The sequence below is a fragment of the Schistocerca americana genome, chromosome 10 (genome assembly GCF_021461395.2).
Source record: "Schistocerca americana isolate TAMUIC-IGC-003095 chromosome 10, iqSchAmer2.1, whole genome shotgun sequence".
Classification (NCBI taxonomy): Eukaryota; Metazoa; Arthropoda; class Insecta; order Orthoptera; family Acrididae; genus Schistocerca; species Schistocerca americana.
This window is the reverse complement of record NC_060128.1, coordinates 191,180,708-191,197,208: the sequence shown is the minus strand read 5'-3', so window position 1 is coordinate 191,197,208 and position 16,501 is coordinate 191,180,708. Positions and strand designations below refer to the sequence as shown.

At 43.2% G+C, this 16,501-nt stretch overlaps 1 protein-coding gene across 1 annotated transcript in view; it reads left to right on the top strand.

Annotated features, from left to right (window-relative positions):
• LOC124552378 (aminopeptidase N-like) overlaps nucleotides 1-16,501 on the top strand; it is a 151,733-nt gene that overhangs the window by 112,447 nt on the left and 22,785 nt on the right. Inside the window, exon 13 of the mRNA XM_047126642.1 lies at nucleotides 10,734-10,904. Coding sequence (XP_046982598.1) covers nucleotides 10,734-10,904 — 171 coding nt within the window. The remainder of the gene's footprint in view (nucleotides 1-10,733; nucleotides 10,905-16,501) is intronic.

Below are 16,501 nucleotides of genomic sequence, written 5' to 3'. Positions count from 1 at the left end.
TCATTTCTTACCTTACCAGTCTACCTAATTTGCAGCATTCGTCTGTAGTGCCACGTCTCAAATGCTTCGGTTCTCTTCTTTTCCCATTTTTCCACAATCCACCATTCACTGCCATACAGTATTGTGCTCGAAACGGACATCTTCAGAAATTTCTAGCTCACGTTTAAGACCAACCTAGCATACTACTAGACCTACTTTGGCTGGTAATGCCCTCCTTGCCTATGCTAGTCTGCTTTGTCACTCGTCACTACTTCATCAGTCGTACGTTAGTGTGAATATTTCGTCCATAAAACACATCATCATCAGGGCTGCGACTGTTGATAAACAAAAATAAAACGATTTCCTGTGTCAGTCACCCGTTTATTTCTTCCACTACGAGTTTCGATGCTTGACGTCATCATCATCAGGAGGACAATTGTTGAGGGAGAGAGCGCAGCCGCCCTTTGAGACCAGCTGGCCAATCGCAAGCGTATGAAAGCACAGTTAATTTGGTGAGAAAGATAGTACCGTACTCAGCAGCGCCTATCGACTGGTAAAGCTTATATCTTTTTCCTTTACACAAACACCACGCATGATGTGACAACAGTTACTGCATTCAATCCTCTGCAACATGAGCTCAAAATAATTAGCTTTGGAAGTTCTCTTCTTACTATTGATAATTACCTCTGCTCTCTCGTAGTACGACAACGCGGTCATCTTCTTGAAGATTATTCCCGCGCATCCGAAGGTTTGCCGCAATGCTTCATGATGCGCATAGCGGGCAACAGATCTACTTGAAGCTCGTAAAAATAAAATACTTTCCTTTCAAGAGCTATCCGCTTTTTATTTGTTACACACATAGAGAACAAATTACGTCCGTACACAACGGCAGACGAGAACAAAAGGGCGATGTTACAAGCATTAAATCAACAGAGGTGTTGCAGAAAAACTGAAGGTACATCGTTTTTTTAATTTTTTCGCCGTCCTCTCAGATTACATTATCGTGGCTTAATACGAATTGATATATCTTTGGCGCATTCAGCTGGCGCCTGTATGAATTAATACATCTCGTTTGTCTACGCAGATAAACCTTATAGATGCCTACATTCTCAACAGGTTACGTTTCGACTTTTGCTGGTGATAAAATTCGTCGTTTTCTTTCTTTTTTTAGAAAAGGCGCTGTTACAATTAACGAACTCAATTTGTAAAAGCAATGTGCTTGCAAGGGAGGTAGCGTCGAAATGATATCGCATACTGGTAGTTGCTGCAAGTGCCCTCCACTGTCTACATTATATTTACCGCTTCCTTACGTTGAGTACAAAGTTAATTGAAAGGTTCAGTTGTTGAAGCCTGGCTATTTGTATAATATACATCACTATTCAGTTATTACATTAAATGATTACATATATATCAATATAGTTCTCTTGTGTTAGAAGGATTTGTTTCAACAGAATCATAGCAGGACAGAAAGTTGTCAATCGTAAGAGCAATTAATTTCATGCATTTTTCAGAATTTAGTCATCTTGCTCATTATTAATGCATTATTGATTTAAAGACCACAGGAACTAAACAACCAACAATTTACCCAATTTAACGTTGCAGGTGCCAGATGTCGATTGTTTACTCTGACGTGTTAACGAAATTCTCCTTTCATATTATTGCATACTATTTCATCAAAATTTCAATCAAATAAATTAGATGATGTTTCTCATGTATGAGATATATTCATGACTATAGCAAAAAATTCCAGATTGTTTGCTGGTTCCATTGATACCATACTGTTCTTCACGCTGTATTTTAGGATTTTTCCAAGCAATCCATTTCTAAAATGTTGAAACCAGCTTAATTTATCACATATTTAGCTACCATGAATTGGAGTCTACAGCACGTTTATATAATGCTTTCCTGGGACCAAAACGTTGCAAAAAGTCCTTATGAACATGGGTTCGAAAATCTGTCTTTAGGCAGTTACATGAATTTGTTAGTAGTGTCACCTGTGATAGACTTAACCCCATATATTCACAAAAACTGCTCGAAGCGGCCTCCTATCCCCCTACTTTAATGCATTCCTGGGCCCTCGCCACATGCTTTGCCGTATTCTGTTAAAATTTTCTGGAATGCATCGCGTGTGGTCAAATTTGAGTTGGATACTACCACTCGAAACCTCGTCATTGGGTTCAGCAGTTGAATACCTCAAGGATTTCAAGTGTCACCAGAGGTGAAAATGCACTGGATTGATATCTGACCATCGAGGAGGCCGTGAACTGGACCCCTGTTGACCAAAAAATCGATTCGGAAACTTGCTATCGAGATACTAGCAAACTTTTACAGTAAAGTGGAATGGAGCGCCATCGGGCATAAACCACGTCTGCTGGATAGCTCCTAGAGGTACTTCATCAACTAAATGAAGCCCTTCATTTCTGAGAAACCGTAAGTGTATTTGTCCACTATGAGGTTGCGCCTAGAAATAAGGACCAATAATGTTTTTAATTTTATCCAGCAACCGCGACTGTATTCAGTTCACTGGAAGTATGAATTAAAAAACGCCTTCAGTCACAAATTTTCCTGTTTTATTATACACGCGATGCATATCGGACCCTGTGGGTCCATCCTCAGATTTAAGTTGCTCGTATGAGGTGAAAGGCATGTCTCACACAATCCAAGGAAAGAATTTGTATCTTTTTAACACTAGCACGCATGAACGGGATGGAGAAACCGCTACATGATGGTGTTAAAAAGTTAAAAACGCTTTTCTTGGATTATGTGGAACATGCATTTCACCTCATTCAAGAGCAAAAATAAATCATGTATTAAAACAGCTTACACCTGAGGATGGACCCACGGCTCCGAAATGCATCGTGTATTTAATAAGTGACGAAAATTTGTGAGTGAAGGTGTTTTTTAATTCATTCTTCCAGCGTACCAGTAATATTGTTGTTGTTGTAGGTGTTTTACGGTCTTCAGTCCGAAGACTGGTTTGATGCAGCTCTTCTTGCTAATCTATCCTCCGAATAACTACAGCAAGCTACATACTTCTGAATCTGCTTACTGTTTTCATCTCGTGGTCTCCCTCTACGATTTTACCGCCACACACTTCCTTCCAAGTCTAAACACGTGATTCCTTGATATCTCAGAATGAGTCCTACAAATCTATTGCTCCTTCTTGTCAGGTTGTACCACAAATTCATTTTCTCCTCAGTTCTACTCAGCATCTCCTCATTAGCTACGTGATCTACCCATCTAATCTTAAACATTCTTCTGTAGCACCGCATTTCAAAAATTTCTTTTCTGTTCTTGTCTAAACTGTTTATCGTCCATGTTTCACATCTATGCATGGCAGAACAGACTTCGTAATATTTAAATCTATATTCAATGTTAACAAATTTCTCTTCTTCAGAAATACTTTTCTTGCCATTATCCTCTCTACTTTGGTCACCACCAGTTTATTGCTGCCCAAATAGCAAAACTAATACTACTCAGAGTGTCTTGTTTTGTAACCTAAGACCCTCAGCATCACCAGATTTCATTCGACTTGAGTCCACTATCCCTGTTATGCTTTTGTTGATGTTCGTCTTATATCCTCCTTTCAAGACGCTGTCCATATTGTAAAATGCTCTTCCTAGGCCTTCGCTGTCTCTAACAGAATTAAAATGTCATCGGCAAACTTCAAACTTTCTATTTATTGTCCTTCAACTTTAATTCCTACTCAAAATATTGCTTTGGTTTAATTTTCTGCTTGTTCACTGTACAGACTCAATAAAATTGGGGATAGGCTACATCTCTGTCTCACTCCTTTCTCAACCATTGCTTCCCTTTCATGCTCCTCGTCTATTATAACCGCCGCCTGATTTCCGTAAAAGTTGTAAATAGCCTTTTGCTCCCTGCCACCTTCAGAATTTGAAAGAGAGTATTCCAGTCAACATTGCCAAAACCTTCTCTAAGTCTACAAATGCTAGAAACATAGGTTTGCCTTTCCTTGACCTATCTTCTAAGATAAGTCGTAGGGTCAGTATTGCCTCTCGTGTTCCAACATTTCTACAGAATCCAAACTGCTCTTCCACGAGGTTGGCTTCTACCAGTTTTTACAGTCTTCTGTATAGAATTTGTGTTAGTATTTTGCAGTCATGACTTATTAAACTAATAGTTCGGTAATTTTCACATCTGTCAGCGCTGTTTTCTTTGGAATTGGAATGATTAAATTATTCTTGAAGTCTGAAGGTATTTCATAGATCTTGCGCACCAGATGGAAGAGTTTGTCATATCTGTTCTCCCAAGGCTGTCGGTAGTTCTGACGGAATGTCGTCTACCCCCCGGGTCCTTGTTTCGACTTAGGTCGTTTAGTGCTGCGTCAAATTTTTCTCACAGTATCGTATCTCCTGTCTTGTCGTCATCTATATGCTCTTCCATTTCTGTAACACTGCATTTAAGTACATCTCCCTTGTACACGCCCTGTATATACTACTTCCACCTTTCTGCTTTCCCATTTTTCCTTAGGACTGGTTTTCTATGTGAGCTCTTGATATTCATACAGATGGTTCTCTTTTCTCCGAAGGCCACTTTGACTTTCCTGTAGGCGGTATGCATCTTTCTCCTAGTGATATTTGGTTCTGTATCACTACATTTGTCCTCTTGCCATTTATGCTTCACCATTTTGCACTTCGTGTTAATCTCTTTTCTTTGACATTTCCGTTTCGCCTGTATTTTTATATTTCCCATTCCATCAATTAAATTCATTAATCCCTGTGTTATCCAATGGTTTCTACTGGGCCTTGTCTTTTCACCTATTTCATCCGCTGCTTCTACTGTTTTCATTTCCCCTGTGCTTCTCAGTAGTTCCTTAATGCTCCCTCTGAAATTCTCAACAACTTCTGGTTCTTTCAAGTTATCCAGGTCCCATCTCCTTAATTTCCTACCTTTTTTCTAATTTCTTCAGTTTTAATCTACAGTTCATAACAAATAAGTTGCCGTCAGAGTTCACATCTGCCCTCTCCTACAATTTAAAATCTGGTTATATAATCAATGTGGAACATTCTGGTGTCTCTTGGTTTTTTCCAAGTATATGACTTTCTTTCATGATTCCTTACAGCGTGGCAACAAGTCAAGGAATATTTTAGGGAAATTTATTTCAAAGGCCCAGTCCAATCTTTGCAAGTTCTCTGCCAGAGGAACTTGCGCTGCGCGTACGTGCCTTTCAGACCCGAGGCAGTCGTGTCCAGTTAAAAAGATGCTGGCCAGAGACGCCTTGGGCCCTCTGCTGAAACTGCTAGCGAATTCATGCCGTCGGTTTTAGCCTATAGTGTATGTGGGACACAGGTCATGTGCGAGGACCCTGGAGGATTCTGCAGTGCAGGACTCAGTTGCTGCTCTCTCTTGTGATCCAGACTCCGAGCAAGACAGGCGTCGTTTTTGGGGAGAGAGAGCCTCCGGCTCTGCGCCAAATGGCCGGCCACCAACATAACTTAATCACTTAACATTTGTCACCCCCTCCCCCTTACCGTTGCCCTGTTATTTCATTGTTTTTCCTCTGACAAGGGGAGGCCGCCAATTGTGAAATTCAGATTCGATTCATACTCCGCATAATAAAAGGTCCTGGTCAGAGGTGTAATGTGGCAAAGCACCAAGATGCACTTCTCAGCCGTTGTCGAGAAAATCGACAGTTAAAAGAAACCGCTGCGGTGAAATACTCTCTACGATTAATAAGTTTCTACAGCGTCGTGGCGCAGTGGTAAGTGCTCGGTTTCGTAATCCGAAGGTCGTCGGATCGAATCTCGCGCCGTGCATTTTTTTTTATCATTAGTTTTTTGTAATTCATATATATATATATATATATATATATATATATATATATATATATATATATATATACATATATATAACAATGAATTGCCTATGCATGTTGGTGAAGGCGGATCGCTCTCCAATTGTACCGCCTCCATTTTCCCGTTTGTTTACAGGGTGTACCAAAGCTCTCACGTCCGCACCGATTTTCGACGATGTTATAAGTTGCGCTATGGACCGCATCTACCTTCTTTCGAACTTACCAGGCAGCTACGCTGTTACGCGGCGGCTCGTTTCGGCCCATTCAACATCTGTCCTTCAAGTGTAACGAGCGTGTAACGGAGTTTATATTTCATACCTGCCACAGCAAATTTGTGTTCGCGGGGTCTCTATTCTAATTCGAACGTTTGACTTACGCTATACGTATTCGTTTCGGAATATGGTTTTTGCGTCTTCCGTTAACTATACGTGGTTAACATTATGAGGACAATTAATAACATTTATGAAATACAACTTTGTTTGCGGAAAACATAATGATGTTCGAAGTCGCCAATTTTTCCACGACAAACGACTTTCAACAACTTATTATATGCATAATTGTTGCAACAGATTGCCGGGAATTTTAGTTATATATATATATATATATATATATATATATATATATATATATATATGTGTGTGTGTGTGTGTGTGTGTGTGTGTGTGTGTGTACACACATTTGAATTACAAAAAACAAATACTAAAAAAAAAAGGTTGCATGGCGCGAGATTTGATCCGGCGACCTTCGGATTACGAACCCGAGCGCGTACCGCTGCGCTACGACGCTGTAGAAAACTATTAATCGTAGAGAGTGTTTCACCGTAGCGATTTCTTTTAACTGTCGATTTTCTCGACAACGGCTGAGAAGTGCATCTTGGTGCTTTGCCACATTACACCTCTGGCCATGAGCTTTTATTATGCGCAGTATGAATCGAATATGAATTTCACAATTGGCGACCTCCCCTTTTGAGACTGGCCTAGACTTCGTAACTTCTTCCCTACGCGCGCCCCTTGTGTACCGTACACTGAAATACTTTCTTTTACCTACTGTTCCTTCATTTAATGGCAGCCCTGGATGGCCACTCAGAAGTGCTGACCGCCAGATATCATGTACTCTGTCGTCGTAAGCTGGATGCAACAACCTTCTTTCTTCTCCCTGCCAGTGTACAATTCTTAAAACAAGTCTTAGCGTTGTTCAGATTATGCTCTGTGCAATATTCTGCCAGGGCAAATAATACAATGAAGCGCCACAGAAACTGGTATAGGCATGCGTATTTAAATACAGAGATGTGTGAACCGGCAGAATATGGCGCTGCGGCAAGCAACGCCTATGTAAACAAGTGTCTGGCGCAGCTGTTAGAGCGATTGCTGCTACAGTGGCAGGTTATCAACATTTATGTCAGTGTGAACGTAGTTATAGTCGGAGAGCGAGCTATGAGACACAGTGTTTCCGAGGTATCGATGAAGTGGGGATTTTCCCGTACGACGATTCCACGAGTGTACCGTGAATATTAGGAATCCGGTAAACCATCAAATTTCCGATTTCGAGGCCGCCGGAAAAAGATCCTGAAAGAACGGGACGAACGACAACTGAAGAATATCGTTCAAGTTGACAGAAGTGCAACCCTTCCGAAAATTGTAGCAGATCTCAATGCTGGGTCTACCAACAAGTGTCAGCGTGCCAAAAATTCAACGAAACATCATCGTTATGGTCTTTCGGAGCCGAAGCACCACTCGTGTACCCTCGATGACTGCACGACACAAAGCTTTACGCCTCGCCTGGGACCGTCAACACCGACATTGGACTGTTTACGACTGGAAACTTGTTACCTGGTCGGATGAGTCTCGTTTTAAATTGTACCGAGCGGATGGACTTCTACGGGTGCGGGGACAACCTCACGAATCCATGGAGCCTGCATGTCAGCAGGGGACTCTTCAAGTTGGTGAAGGCTGTGTAATGGTGTGGGGCGTGTGCAGTTGTTGTGATGTGGGACCCCTGATGCGTCTAGATACGACTCTGACAGCTGACACACACGTAAGCACCCTGTCTGATTACCTGCATCCATTCATGTCCATTGTGCATTTCGATGGACTTGAGCAATACCACGAGGACAATGCGACACCCCACACGTCCAGAATTGCTATAGAGTGGCTCCAGAAACACTCTTCTGAGTTTAAAAACTTCCTCTCGCCACCAAACTTCCAGACATGAACATTATTGAGCATTTCTGGGATGCCTTGCAACGTGCTGTTTAGAAGGGATCTCCACCCCCACGTACTGTTATCGATTTATGGACAGTCTTGCAGGATTCATGGTGTCAGTTCCCTCCAGCACTACTTCAGACATTAGTCGAGTCCATGGTGCGTCGCGTTGCGGAACTTCTGTGTGCCCGTGCGGGCCCTACACGATGTTAGGCAGGTGTACCAGCACTACATTACGTTACATTGATACTTGTTCCAGAGATCATGAATGCACCAATTCGTAATGATGTGTAACGTGTCAGTTTAACATAAGTTTTCTTTACACTACATATTTTGCAGTTACTACTTCACATCTAAATATTCATCGGTTGAGTAGATGGAGATGTCATTCAGAAATTCCATTAATTTGTTTTTAAATGTTGGTTGGCTATCTGTCACACTTTTAGTGCCGTTTGGCAAATGACCCAAGATTTTTGTGGCACCATAATTCTGCCCTTTCTATGTAAAAGTTAGATTTAATCCAGAGTAGTGAAGGTCATCCGTTCTTCTAGTGCTCTAGCTACGCATTTCACTATTATTTCTGAATTGAGGTGGCTGATTAATAACAAATTTCATAAGTGAATATATGTATTGTGAAGGTACTGTGAATGTCCCGAGTTCCTTAAATAAATGTCTGCAAGGTGATCTTGGGTGGGCTTCATCTATTATTCTGATTACACGTATTTTTGCAATGAATACTTTTCCTTTTAATGATGAATTACCCCCAAATATTATGCCATATGAAAACAGTGAATGAAAATTGGCATAGAAGGCTAATTTACCGATATGCTTATGATCAAAATTTGCAATAATCCTAATAGCATAAGTAGCTGAACCTAACAGTTTCACCAGGGCATCAGTGTTTTTCTTCCAATTCAATTTCTCATCAATGTACATACCCACAAATGTGGAATATTCTGCCTTAGGAACAGACTTGTGTTCATAGTCTATATTTATCAATGGTGTTCTGCCATTTACTGTACAGAATTGTACATAGTGTGTTTCCCGAAAATTTAGTGAGAGTCCATTTGTAGAGAACTACTTAACAGTTTTCTGAAAAACATTATTTGCCTTTTCCTCAGCTGGTTCTTGTTTGTTGCGTGTGATTACTATACTTGTATGATCAGCAAAAATAACTACCTTTGCATTTTAATGACTGCAGAATGGGAAGTCATTAATATATATACTGCAGAGCCACAGAAACTGGTACACCTGCCTAACATAGTGTAGGGCCCCCGCGAGCACGCAAAGTACCGCAACACGACGTACCATGGACACGACTAATGTCTGAAGTAGTGCTGGAGGGAGTTGACACCATTAATCCTACGGGGGTGTCCATAAATCCGTGAGAGTACGAGGGCGTGGAGACCTCTTCTGAACAGCAAGTTGCAAGACATCCAAGATATGCTCAATAATATTGACGTCTGGGGAGTTTGGTGGCCGGCGGAAGTGTTTAAAATCGGACGAGTGTTCCTGGAGCCACTCTGTAGCAATTCTGGCCCTGTGGGGTGTCGCGTTGTCCTGCTGGAATTGTCCAAGTCCGTCGGAATGCACAATGGACATAAATGGATGCAGGTGATCAGACAGGATACTTACGTGCGCATCACCTGTCAGAGTGGTATCTAGACGTGTCAGGGGTCCCATATCACTTCAACTTTACACGCCCCACACCGTTACAGAGCCTTCGCCAGCTTGGACAGTCCCCTGCTGACATGCAGGGTCCATGGACTCATGACGTTGTCTCCATACCGGTATGCGTCTATGCGCTCGATACGATTTGAAACGAGTCTCGTCCGACCAGGCAACACGTTTCCAGTCATCAACAGTCCAGTGTCGCTGTTGAAGGGACCCAAGCGAGGCTTAAAGCTCTGTGTTGTGCAGTCATCGATGGTACACGCGTTAGCCTTCGGCTCCGAAAGCCCATATCGATGATGTTTCCTTGAATGATTCGCACGCTGATACTTGTTGGTGGCCCAGAACTGAAATCTGCAGCAATTTGCGGAAGGGCTGCACTTCTGTCACGCTGAACGATTCTCTTTAGTAGTCGTTGGTCCCATTCTTGTATGATCTTTTTGCAGTCGCAGCGACGTCGGAGACTTGATGGTTTACCGGATTCCTGGTATCCACAGTACACTCCTGAAATGGTCGTATGGGAAAATAGCTACTTCATCGCTACCTCGGAGGATGCTGTGTCCCATCTTTCGTGCGCAGACTATAGCAGCACGTTCAAAACTCACTTAAATGCTGAGAACCTGCCATTGTAGCAGCGGTAACTGACCCGATAACAGCGTCAGACACTTTTTTATATAGGCGTTGCCATCAGCAGCGCCATATTCTGCCTGTTTACATACATCTGTATTTGAATATGCGTGCCTATACGTTTCTTTGGCGCTCCAGTGTATATTAAGAACAATAATGGACCCAGCACTGAACCCTGTGGGAACCATTCTTGATACCTCTGCTGATTTTTGCAGACTCTCTGTACTGTCAATTTCAACCTTTTGCATTGTTAGAGGTAAATGTGAATGAAACCGTTTGTGCACTGTCCCACTCATACCGCAATACTGAAGCTTATCTAGAAGTATACTCAGAGTCGCCGTCTGCAATGCTGCAGATTATTTGAGTAAGGCTATGGAAGTGTACTTGAGCTGTTGGTGTTTAAGACGCTGTGCACGCCTCTTGTGTTTCCCTGGCAGGTTGGGCCCGGACATGAAGAGCGTGGTGTACTGCTACGGCCTGCAGCAGGCGGAGGGCCGGGAGGCGTGGGACTCGCTGTGGGCGCGCTACTCCAGCACGGAGACGGCCACCGAGCAGTCCACCATCCTGGCGGCGCTCGGCTGCACCACCGACGCACAGCTGCTGGACGAGTGAGTACGCGCTGCTGGTCTCCAACACTCCCGTGGGCTGTTCTGCTGCAGCTGTCTCTGGTAAAAATTCAGAGTGCGTGTAAAACGACAACATGAAAATGACCAAAATAAATGTCCCTTTCTGTATGTCAGCCAACGGCCTCTTCCCAGTGGTAACACTGGTTCCGTCAGGTCAACGCAGTTAAGCGCTGTCGGGCTGGGCTATCTATCTGTATCGACCCTTGAATATACTGTTGTCAAGAAAACTGACTTCATCTCAAGAATGAGACAGCAAACGCAATGGTCAAATAGGGACTTAAAGAATGTTTCAGATCACTTTAATGATAGTGTTTCCTACAAACAAAATTATTCTCGTCGTTTTTTTCCGTTTGCTGCTGTTCCTTCATTGCTTCAAAATTCATGGAGATATGTTCCATCTTTGCAACTAAATGAAAAGCAGTTTGTTTTTTGCCATAAGCGTTTTGCCTCTATTATTTATGAAGCACCTTCAGTGGCCTGTAAAACGTTTATGTATATATATGGTGTCACAAAAAGGTGCGGCCAAACTTTCAGGAAAAATTCCTCACACACAAAGAAAGAAAAGATGTTATGTGGACATGTGTCCGGAAACGCTTACTTTCCATGTTAGAGCTCATTTTGTTACTTCTCTCCAAATCACATTAATCATGGAATGGAAACACACAGCAACAGAACGTACCAGCGTGACTTCAAACACTTTGTTGCAGGAAATGTTCAAAATGTCCTCCGTTAGCGAGGTTACATGCATCCACCCTCCGTCGCATGGAATCCCTGATGCGCTGAGGCAGCCCTGGAGAATGGCGTATTGTATCACAGCCGTCCACAATACGAGCACGAAGAGTCTCTACATTTGGTACCGGAGTTGCGTAGGCAAGAGCTTTCAAATGCCCCCATAAATGAAAGTCAAGAGTGTTGAGGTCAGGAGAGCGTGGAGGCCATGGAATTGGTCCGCCTCTACCAATCCATCGGTCACCGAATCTGTTGTTGAGAAGCGTACGAACACTTGGACTGGGATGTGCAGGAGCTCCATCGTGCATGAACCACATGTTGTGTCGTACTTGTAAAGGCACATGTTCTAGCAGCACAGGTAGAGTATCCCGTATGAAATCATGATAACGTGCTCCACTGAGCGTAGGTGGAAGAACGTGGGGCCCAATCAAGACATCACCAACAATGCCTGCCCAAACGTTCACAGAAAATCTGTGTCGATGACGTGATTGCCCAACTGCGTGCGGATTCTCGCCAGACCACACATGTTGATTGTGAAAATTTACAATTTGATCACGCTGGAATGAAGCCTCATCCGTAAAGAGAACATTTGCACTGAAATGAGGATTGACACATTGTTGAATGAACCATTCGCAGAAATGTACCCGTGGAGGCCAATCAGCTGCTGATAGTGCCTGCACACGCTGTACATGGTACAGAAACAACTAGTTCTTCCGTAGCACTCTTCATATAGTGACGTGGTAAACGTTACCTTGTACAGCAGCAGCTTCTCTGTTGCTGACATTAGGGTTATCGTCAACTGCACGAAGAATTGCCTCGTCCATTGCAGGTGTCCTCGTCGTTCTAGGTCTTCCCCAGTCGCGAGTCATAGGCTGGAATGTTCCGTGCTCCCTAAGACTCCGATCAATTGCTTCGAACGTCTTCCTGTCGGGACACCTTCGTTCTGGATATCTGTCTCGATACAAACGTACCGCGCCACGGCTATTGCCCCGTGCTAATCCATACATCAAATGGGCATCTGCCAACTCCGCATTTGTAAACATTGCACTGACTGCAGAACCACGTTCGTGATGAACACAACCTGTTGATACTACGTAATGATGTGCTTGATGCTCGTGCTGTAGAGAAATGAGTCGCATGTCAACACAAGCACCGAAATCAACATTACCTTCCTTCAATTGGGCCAACTGGCGGTGAATCGAGCAAGTACAGTACATACTGACGAAACTAAAAGAGCTCTAACATGGAAATTAAGCGTTTCCGGACTCATGTCCACATAACATCTTTTCTTTATTTGTGTGTGACGAATGTTTCCTGAAAGTTTGGCCGTACCTTTTTGTAACACCCTGTATATATACTGGGTGGTCCATTGATAGTGTCCGGGCCAAATATTTGACGACATTAGCATCAAACGAAAAAACTGCAAAGCACGAAACTCCTCTAGCTTGAAGGGGGAAACCAGATGGCGCTATGGTTGGCCCCCTAGATGCCGCTGCCATGGGTCAAACGGATATCAGCTGCGTTTTTTAAAATAGAAACCCCCATTTTATTACATATTCGTGTAGTACGTAAAGAAATATGAATGTTTTAGTTGGAGCACTTTTTTCGCTTTGTGATAGATGGCGCTGTAAGTTACAAACAGTTACAAACCACATCAAATACTGACGAATCGATTCCACAGACCGAACGTGAGGAGAGGGGCTAGTGTAATTGGTTAATACAAACCATAAAAAAATGCACGGAGGTATGCTTTTTAACACAAACCTACGTTTTTTTTAAATGGAACCCCGTTAGTTTTGTTAGCACATCTGCAAATATAAACAAATACGTAATCAGTGCCGTTTGTTGCATTGCAAAATGTTAATTACATCCGGAGATATTGTAACCTAAAGTTGACGGGGTACCACTCCTCCGCTGTTCGATCGTGTGTATCGGAGAGCACCGAATTACGTAGGGATCCAAAGGGAACAGTGATGGACCTTAGGTACAGAAGAGACTGGAACAGCCCATTACGTCCACATGCTAACACCTTTTTATTGGTCTTTTTCACTGACGCACATGTACATTACCATGAGGGGTGAGGTACACGTATACACGTGGTTTCCGTTTTCAGTTACGGAGTGGAATAGAGTGTGTCCCGACATGTCAGGCCAGTAGATGTTCAATGTGGTGGCCATCATTTGCTGCACACAGTTGCAATCTCTGGCGTAATGAATGTCGTGCACGCCGCAGTACATCTGGTGTAATGTCGCCGCAGGCTGCCACATTACGTTGTTTCATATCCTCTGGGGTTGTAGGCACATCACGGTACACATTCACCTTTAACGTACCCCACAGAAAGAAGTCCAGAGGTGTAAGATCAGGAGAACGGGCTGGCCAATTTATGCGTCCTCCACGTCCTATGAAACGCCCGTCGAACATCCTGTCAAGGTTCAGCCTAGTGTTAATTGCGGAATGTGCAGGTGCACCATCATGCTGATACCACATACGTCGACGCGTTTCCAGTGGGACATTTTCGAGCAACGTTGGCAGATCATTCTGTAGAAACGCGATGTATGTTGCAGCTGTTTGGGCCCCTGCAATGAAGTGAGGACCAATGAGGTGGTCGCCAATCATTCCGCACCATACATTTACAGTCTACGGTCGCTGTCGCTCTACCTGTCTGAGCCATCGAGGATTGTCCACGGCCCAGTAATGCATGGTCCGTAGATTCACTGCCCCGTGGTTTGTGAAACCCGCTTCATCGGTAAACAGGTAGAACTGCAACGCATTCTCTGTTAATGCCCATTGACAGAATTGCACTCGATGATTAAAGTCATCTCCATGTAATTGCTTATGGAGCAACACTTGAAACGGGTGAAAGCGGTGGGTTCACGGCAACAGCAGCTAACACACCAACTGCACCCGCTTCTCCTGTGACGGGCCTGTTACGGACCCGTTTGCGTGCTACGACCATACCTGTTGCATACAGTTGGCGGTAGATGTTTTGCAATGTGCGGCACGTTGGATGCTCTCTGTCCGGGTACCGTTCTGCATACACCCTGCAGGCTTCAGCTGCATTTCATCGACACTCGCTATAGATGAGTTTCATCTCCGCCTTTTCACGTTGGATGCTCTCTGTCCGGGTACCGTTCTGCATACACCCTGCAGGCTTCAGCTGCATTTCATCGACACTCGCTATAGATGAGTTTCATCTCCGCCTTTTCACGTTGGATGCTCTCTGTCCGGGTACCGTTCTGCATACACCCTGCAGGCTTCAGCTGCATTTCATCGACACTCGCTATAGATGAGTTTCATCTCCGCCTTTTCACGTTGGATGCTCTCTGTCCGGGTACCGTTCTGCATACACCCTGCAGGCTTCAGCTGCATTTCGTCGACACTCGCCATAGATGAGTATCATCTCCGCCTTTTCAGAGTTCGAATACACCATGGTCACAGTTCCTACAACACTACACTATCACAGACGTCTGGTAACACGGTGTACTACAGTTGATCTGCGTGTGGAGACGAATGCAGAATAACAATAGAAGCAAGCGCTACATGCGGACACTGCGACAGCTGGACCAAACCACAACAGTGCACTACAGCCACACTCGTAAACACGGTCGTCATCGTAAACATGTCCCTGCAGATGCTGCTCGCCGACCGTGGCCCGTGTTTGTTACAACACGCAACTGATCGTCGGAGGTTTCAAGCGTCAACTTTAGGTTACAATATCTCCGGATGTAATTAACATTTTACAATGCAACAAACGGCACTGATTACGTATTTGTTTATATGTTCAGATGTGCTAACAAAACTAACGTGGTTCCATTTAAAAAAAACGTAGGTTTGTTTTAAAAAACATACTTCCGTACATTTTTGTATGGTTTGTATTAAACAATTACACTAGCCCCTCTCCTCACGTTCGGTCTGTGGAATCGGTTCGTCAGTATTTGATGTGGTTTACGAAATACACAGCGGTAACGTTAGGTGACTCACCCTGTATAATAAATGCATTACGTAGTAGTAGTTACAAGTATGCTACTATGTTACATCTTCTCATGTTTTCATTTTTCCAAGTTAGAAACAAGTTTTGCTGCGTCACGTTTTGTGAGATTAAATTACTGTTTGATGACACAATTTACAGTGTTGCTAGTCCGTGTGAATGTTTGGAGTGCGTAGTTTTGTCAACTGTCGCTGTGTGTTCATGTGTGGTTTTCTGTTTGCGTTGTGTGTGGGGTTTCTGTTATATGTGAGTGAGTCATTCTTTGTGTGAGTGGATTGGATAGCAATAAGCACACATCTGACATGTTCAGAAAGCTAACTGCCACAGATACAGTTATACAGACTACATCCAACCAACCACAGAATGAAAAATGTGCGGTCCTGCGACACATCTTATACTGACTAAATAATATCCACTTGAAAAAGAAAACTGTGAAGAGAGTTGCAAACAATACAACTCATAGACACAAACAACAGTTTTAACGTCCATATAACACAAAGATGTAACTACACAACTACAGAAACATGAAAACGATCATAGCGCACAAACACCACAGTCATTACTGACATTACAGCATGCACAGAAACACAAAACTGTGACACCCATGACATGACTAACAAAAAGAAATGGTACATTGTAACGTACCGACACAAATAAACACACAAAATAGCAAATGCACTAAAGCACAAGGATTACACATTTCTTACAGAACAAGAAACATATTCAACTTACATTTACAAACAGCAATAGGCAAACCAGTAAAATATCAAGAAGCATGTATATAACAGTTGGAACGTCGAGAATGTGAATCAGTATATGTAGGGATGACAGGGAAGAATTTCAGCACTAGGTGTAAGGAACA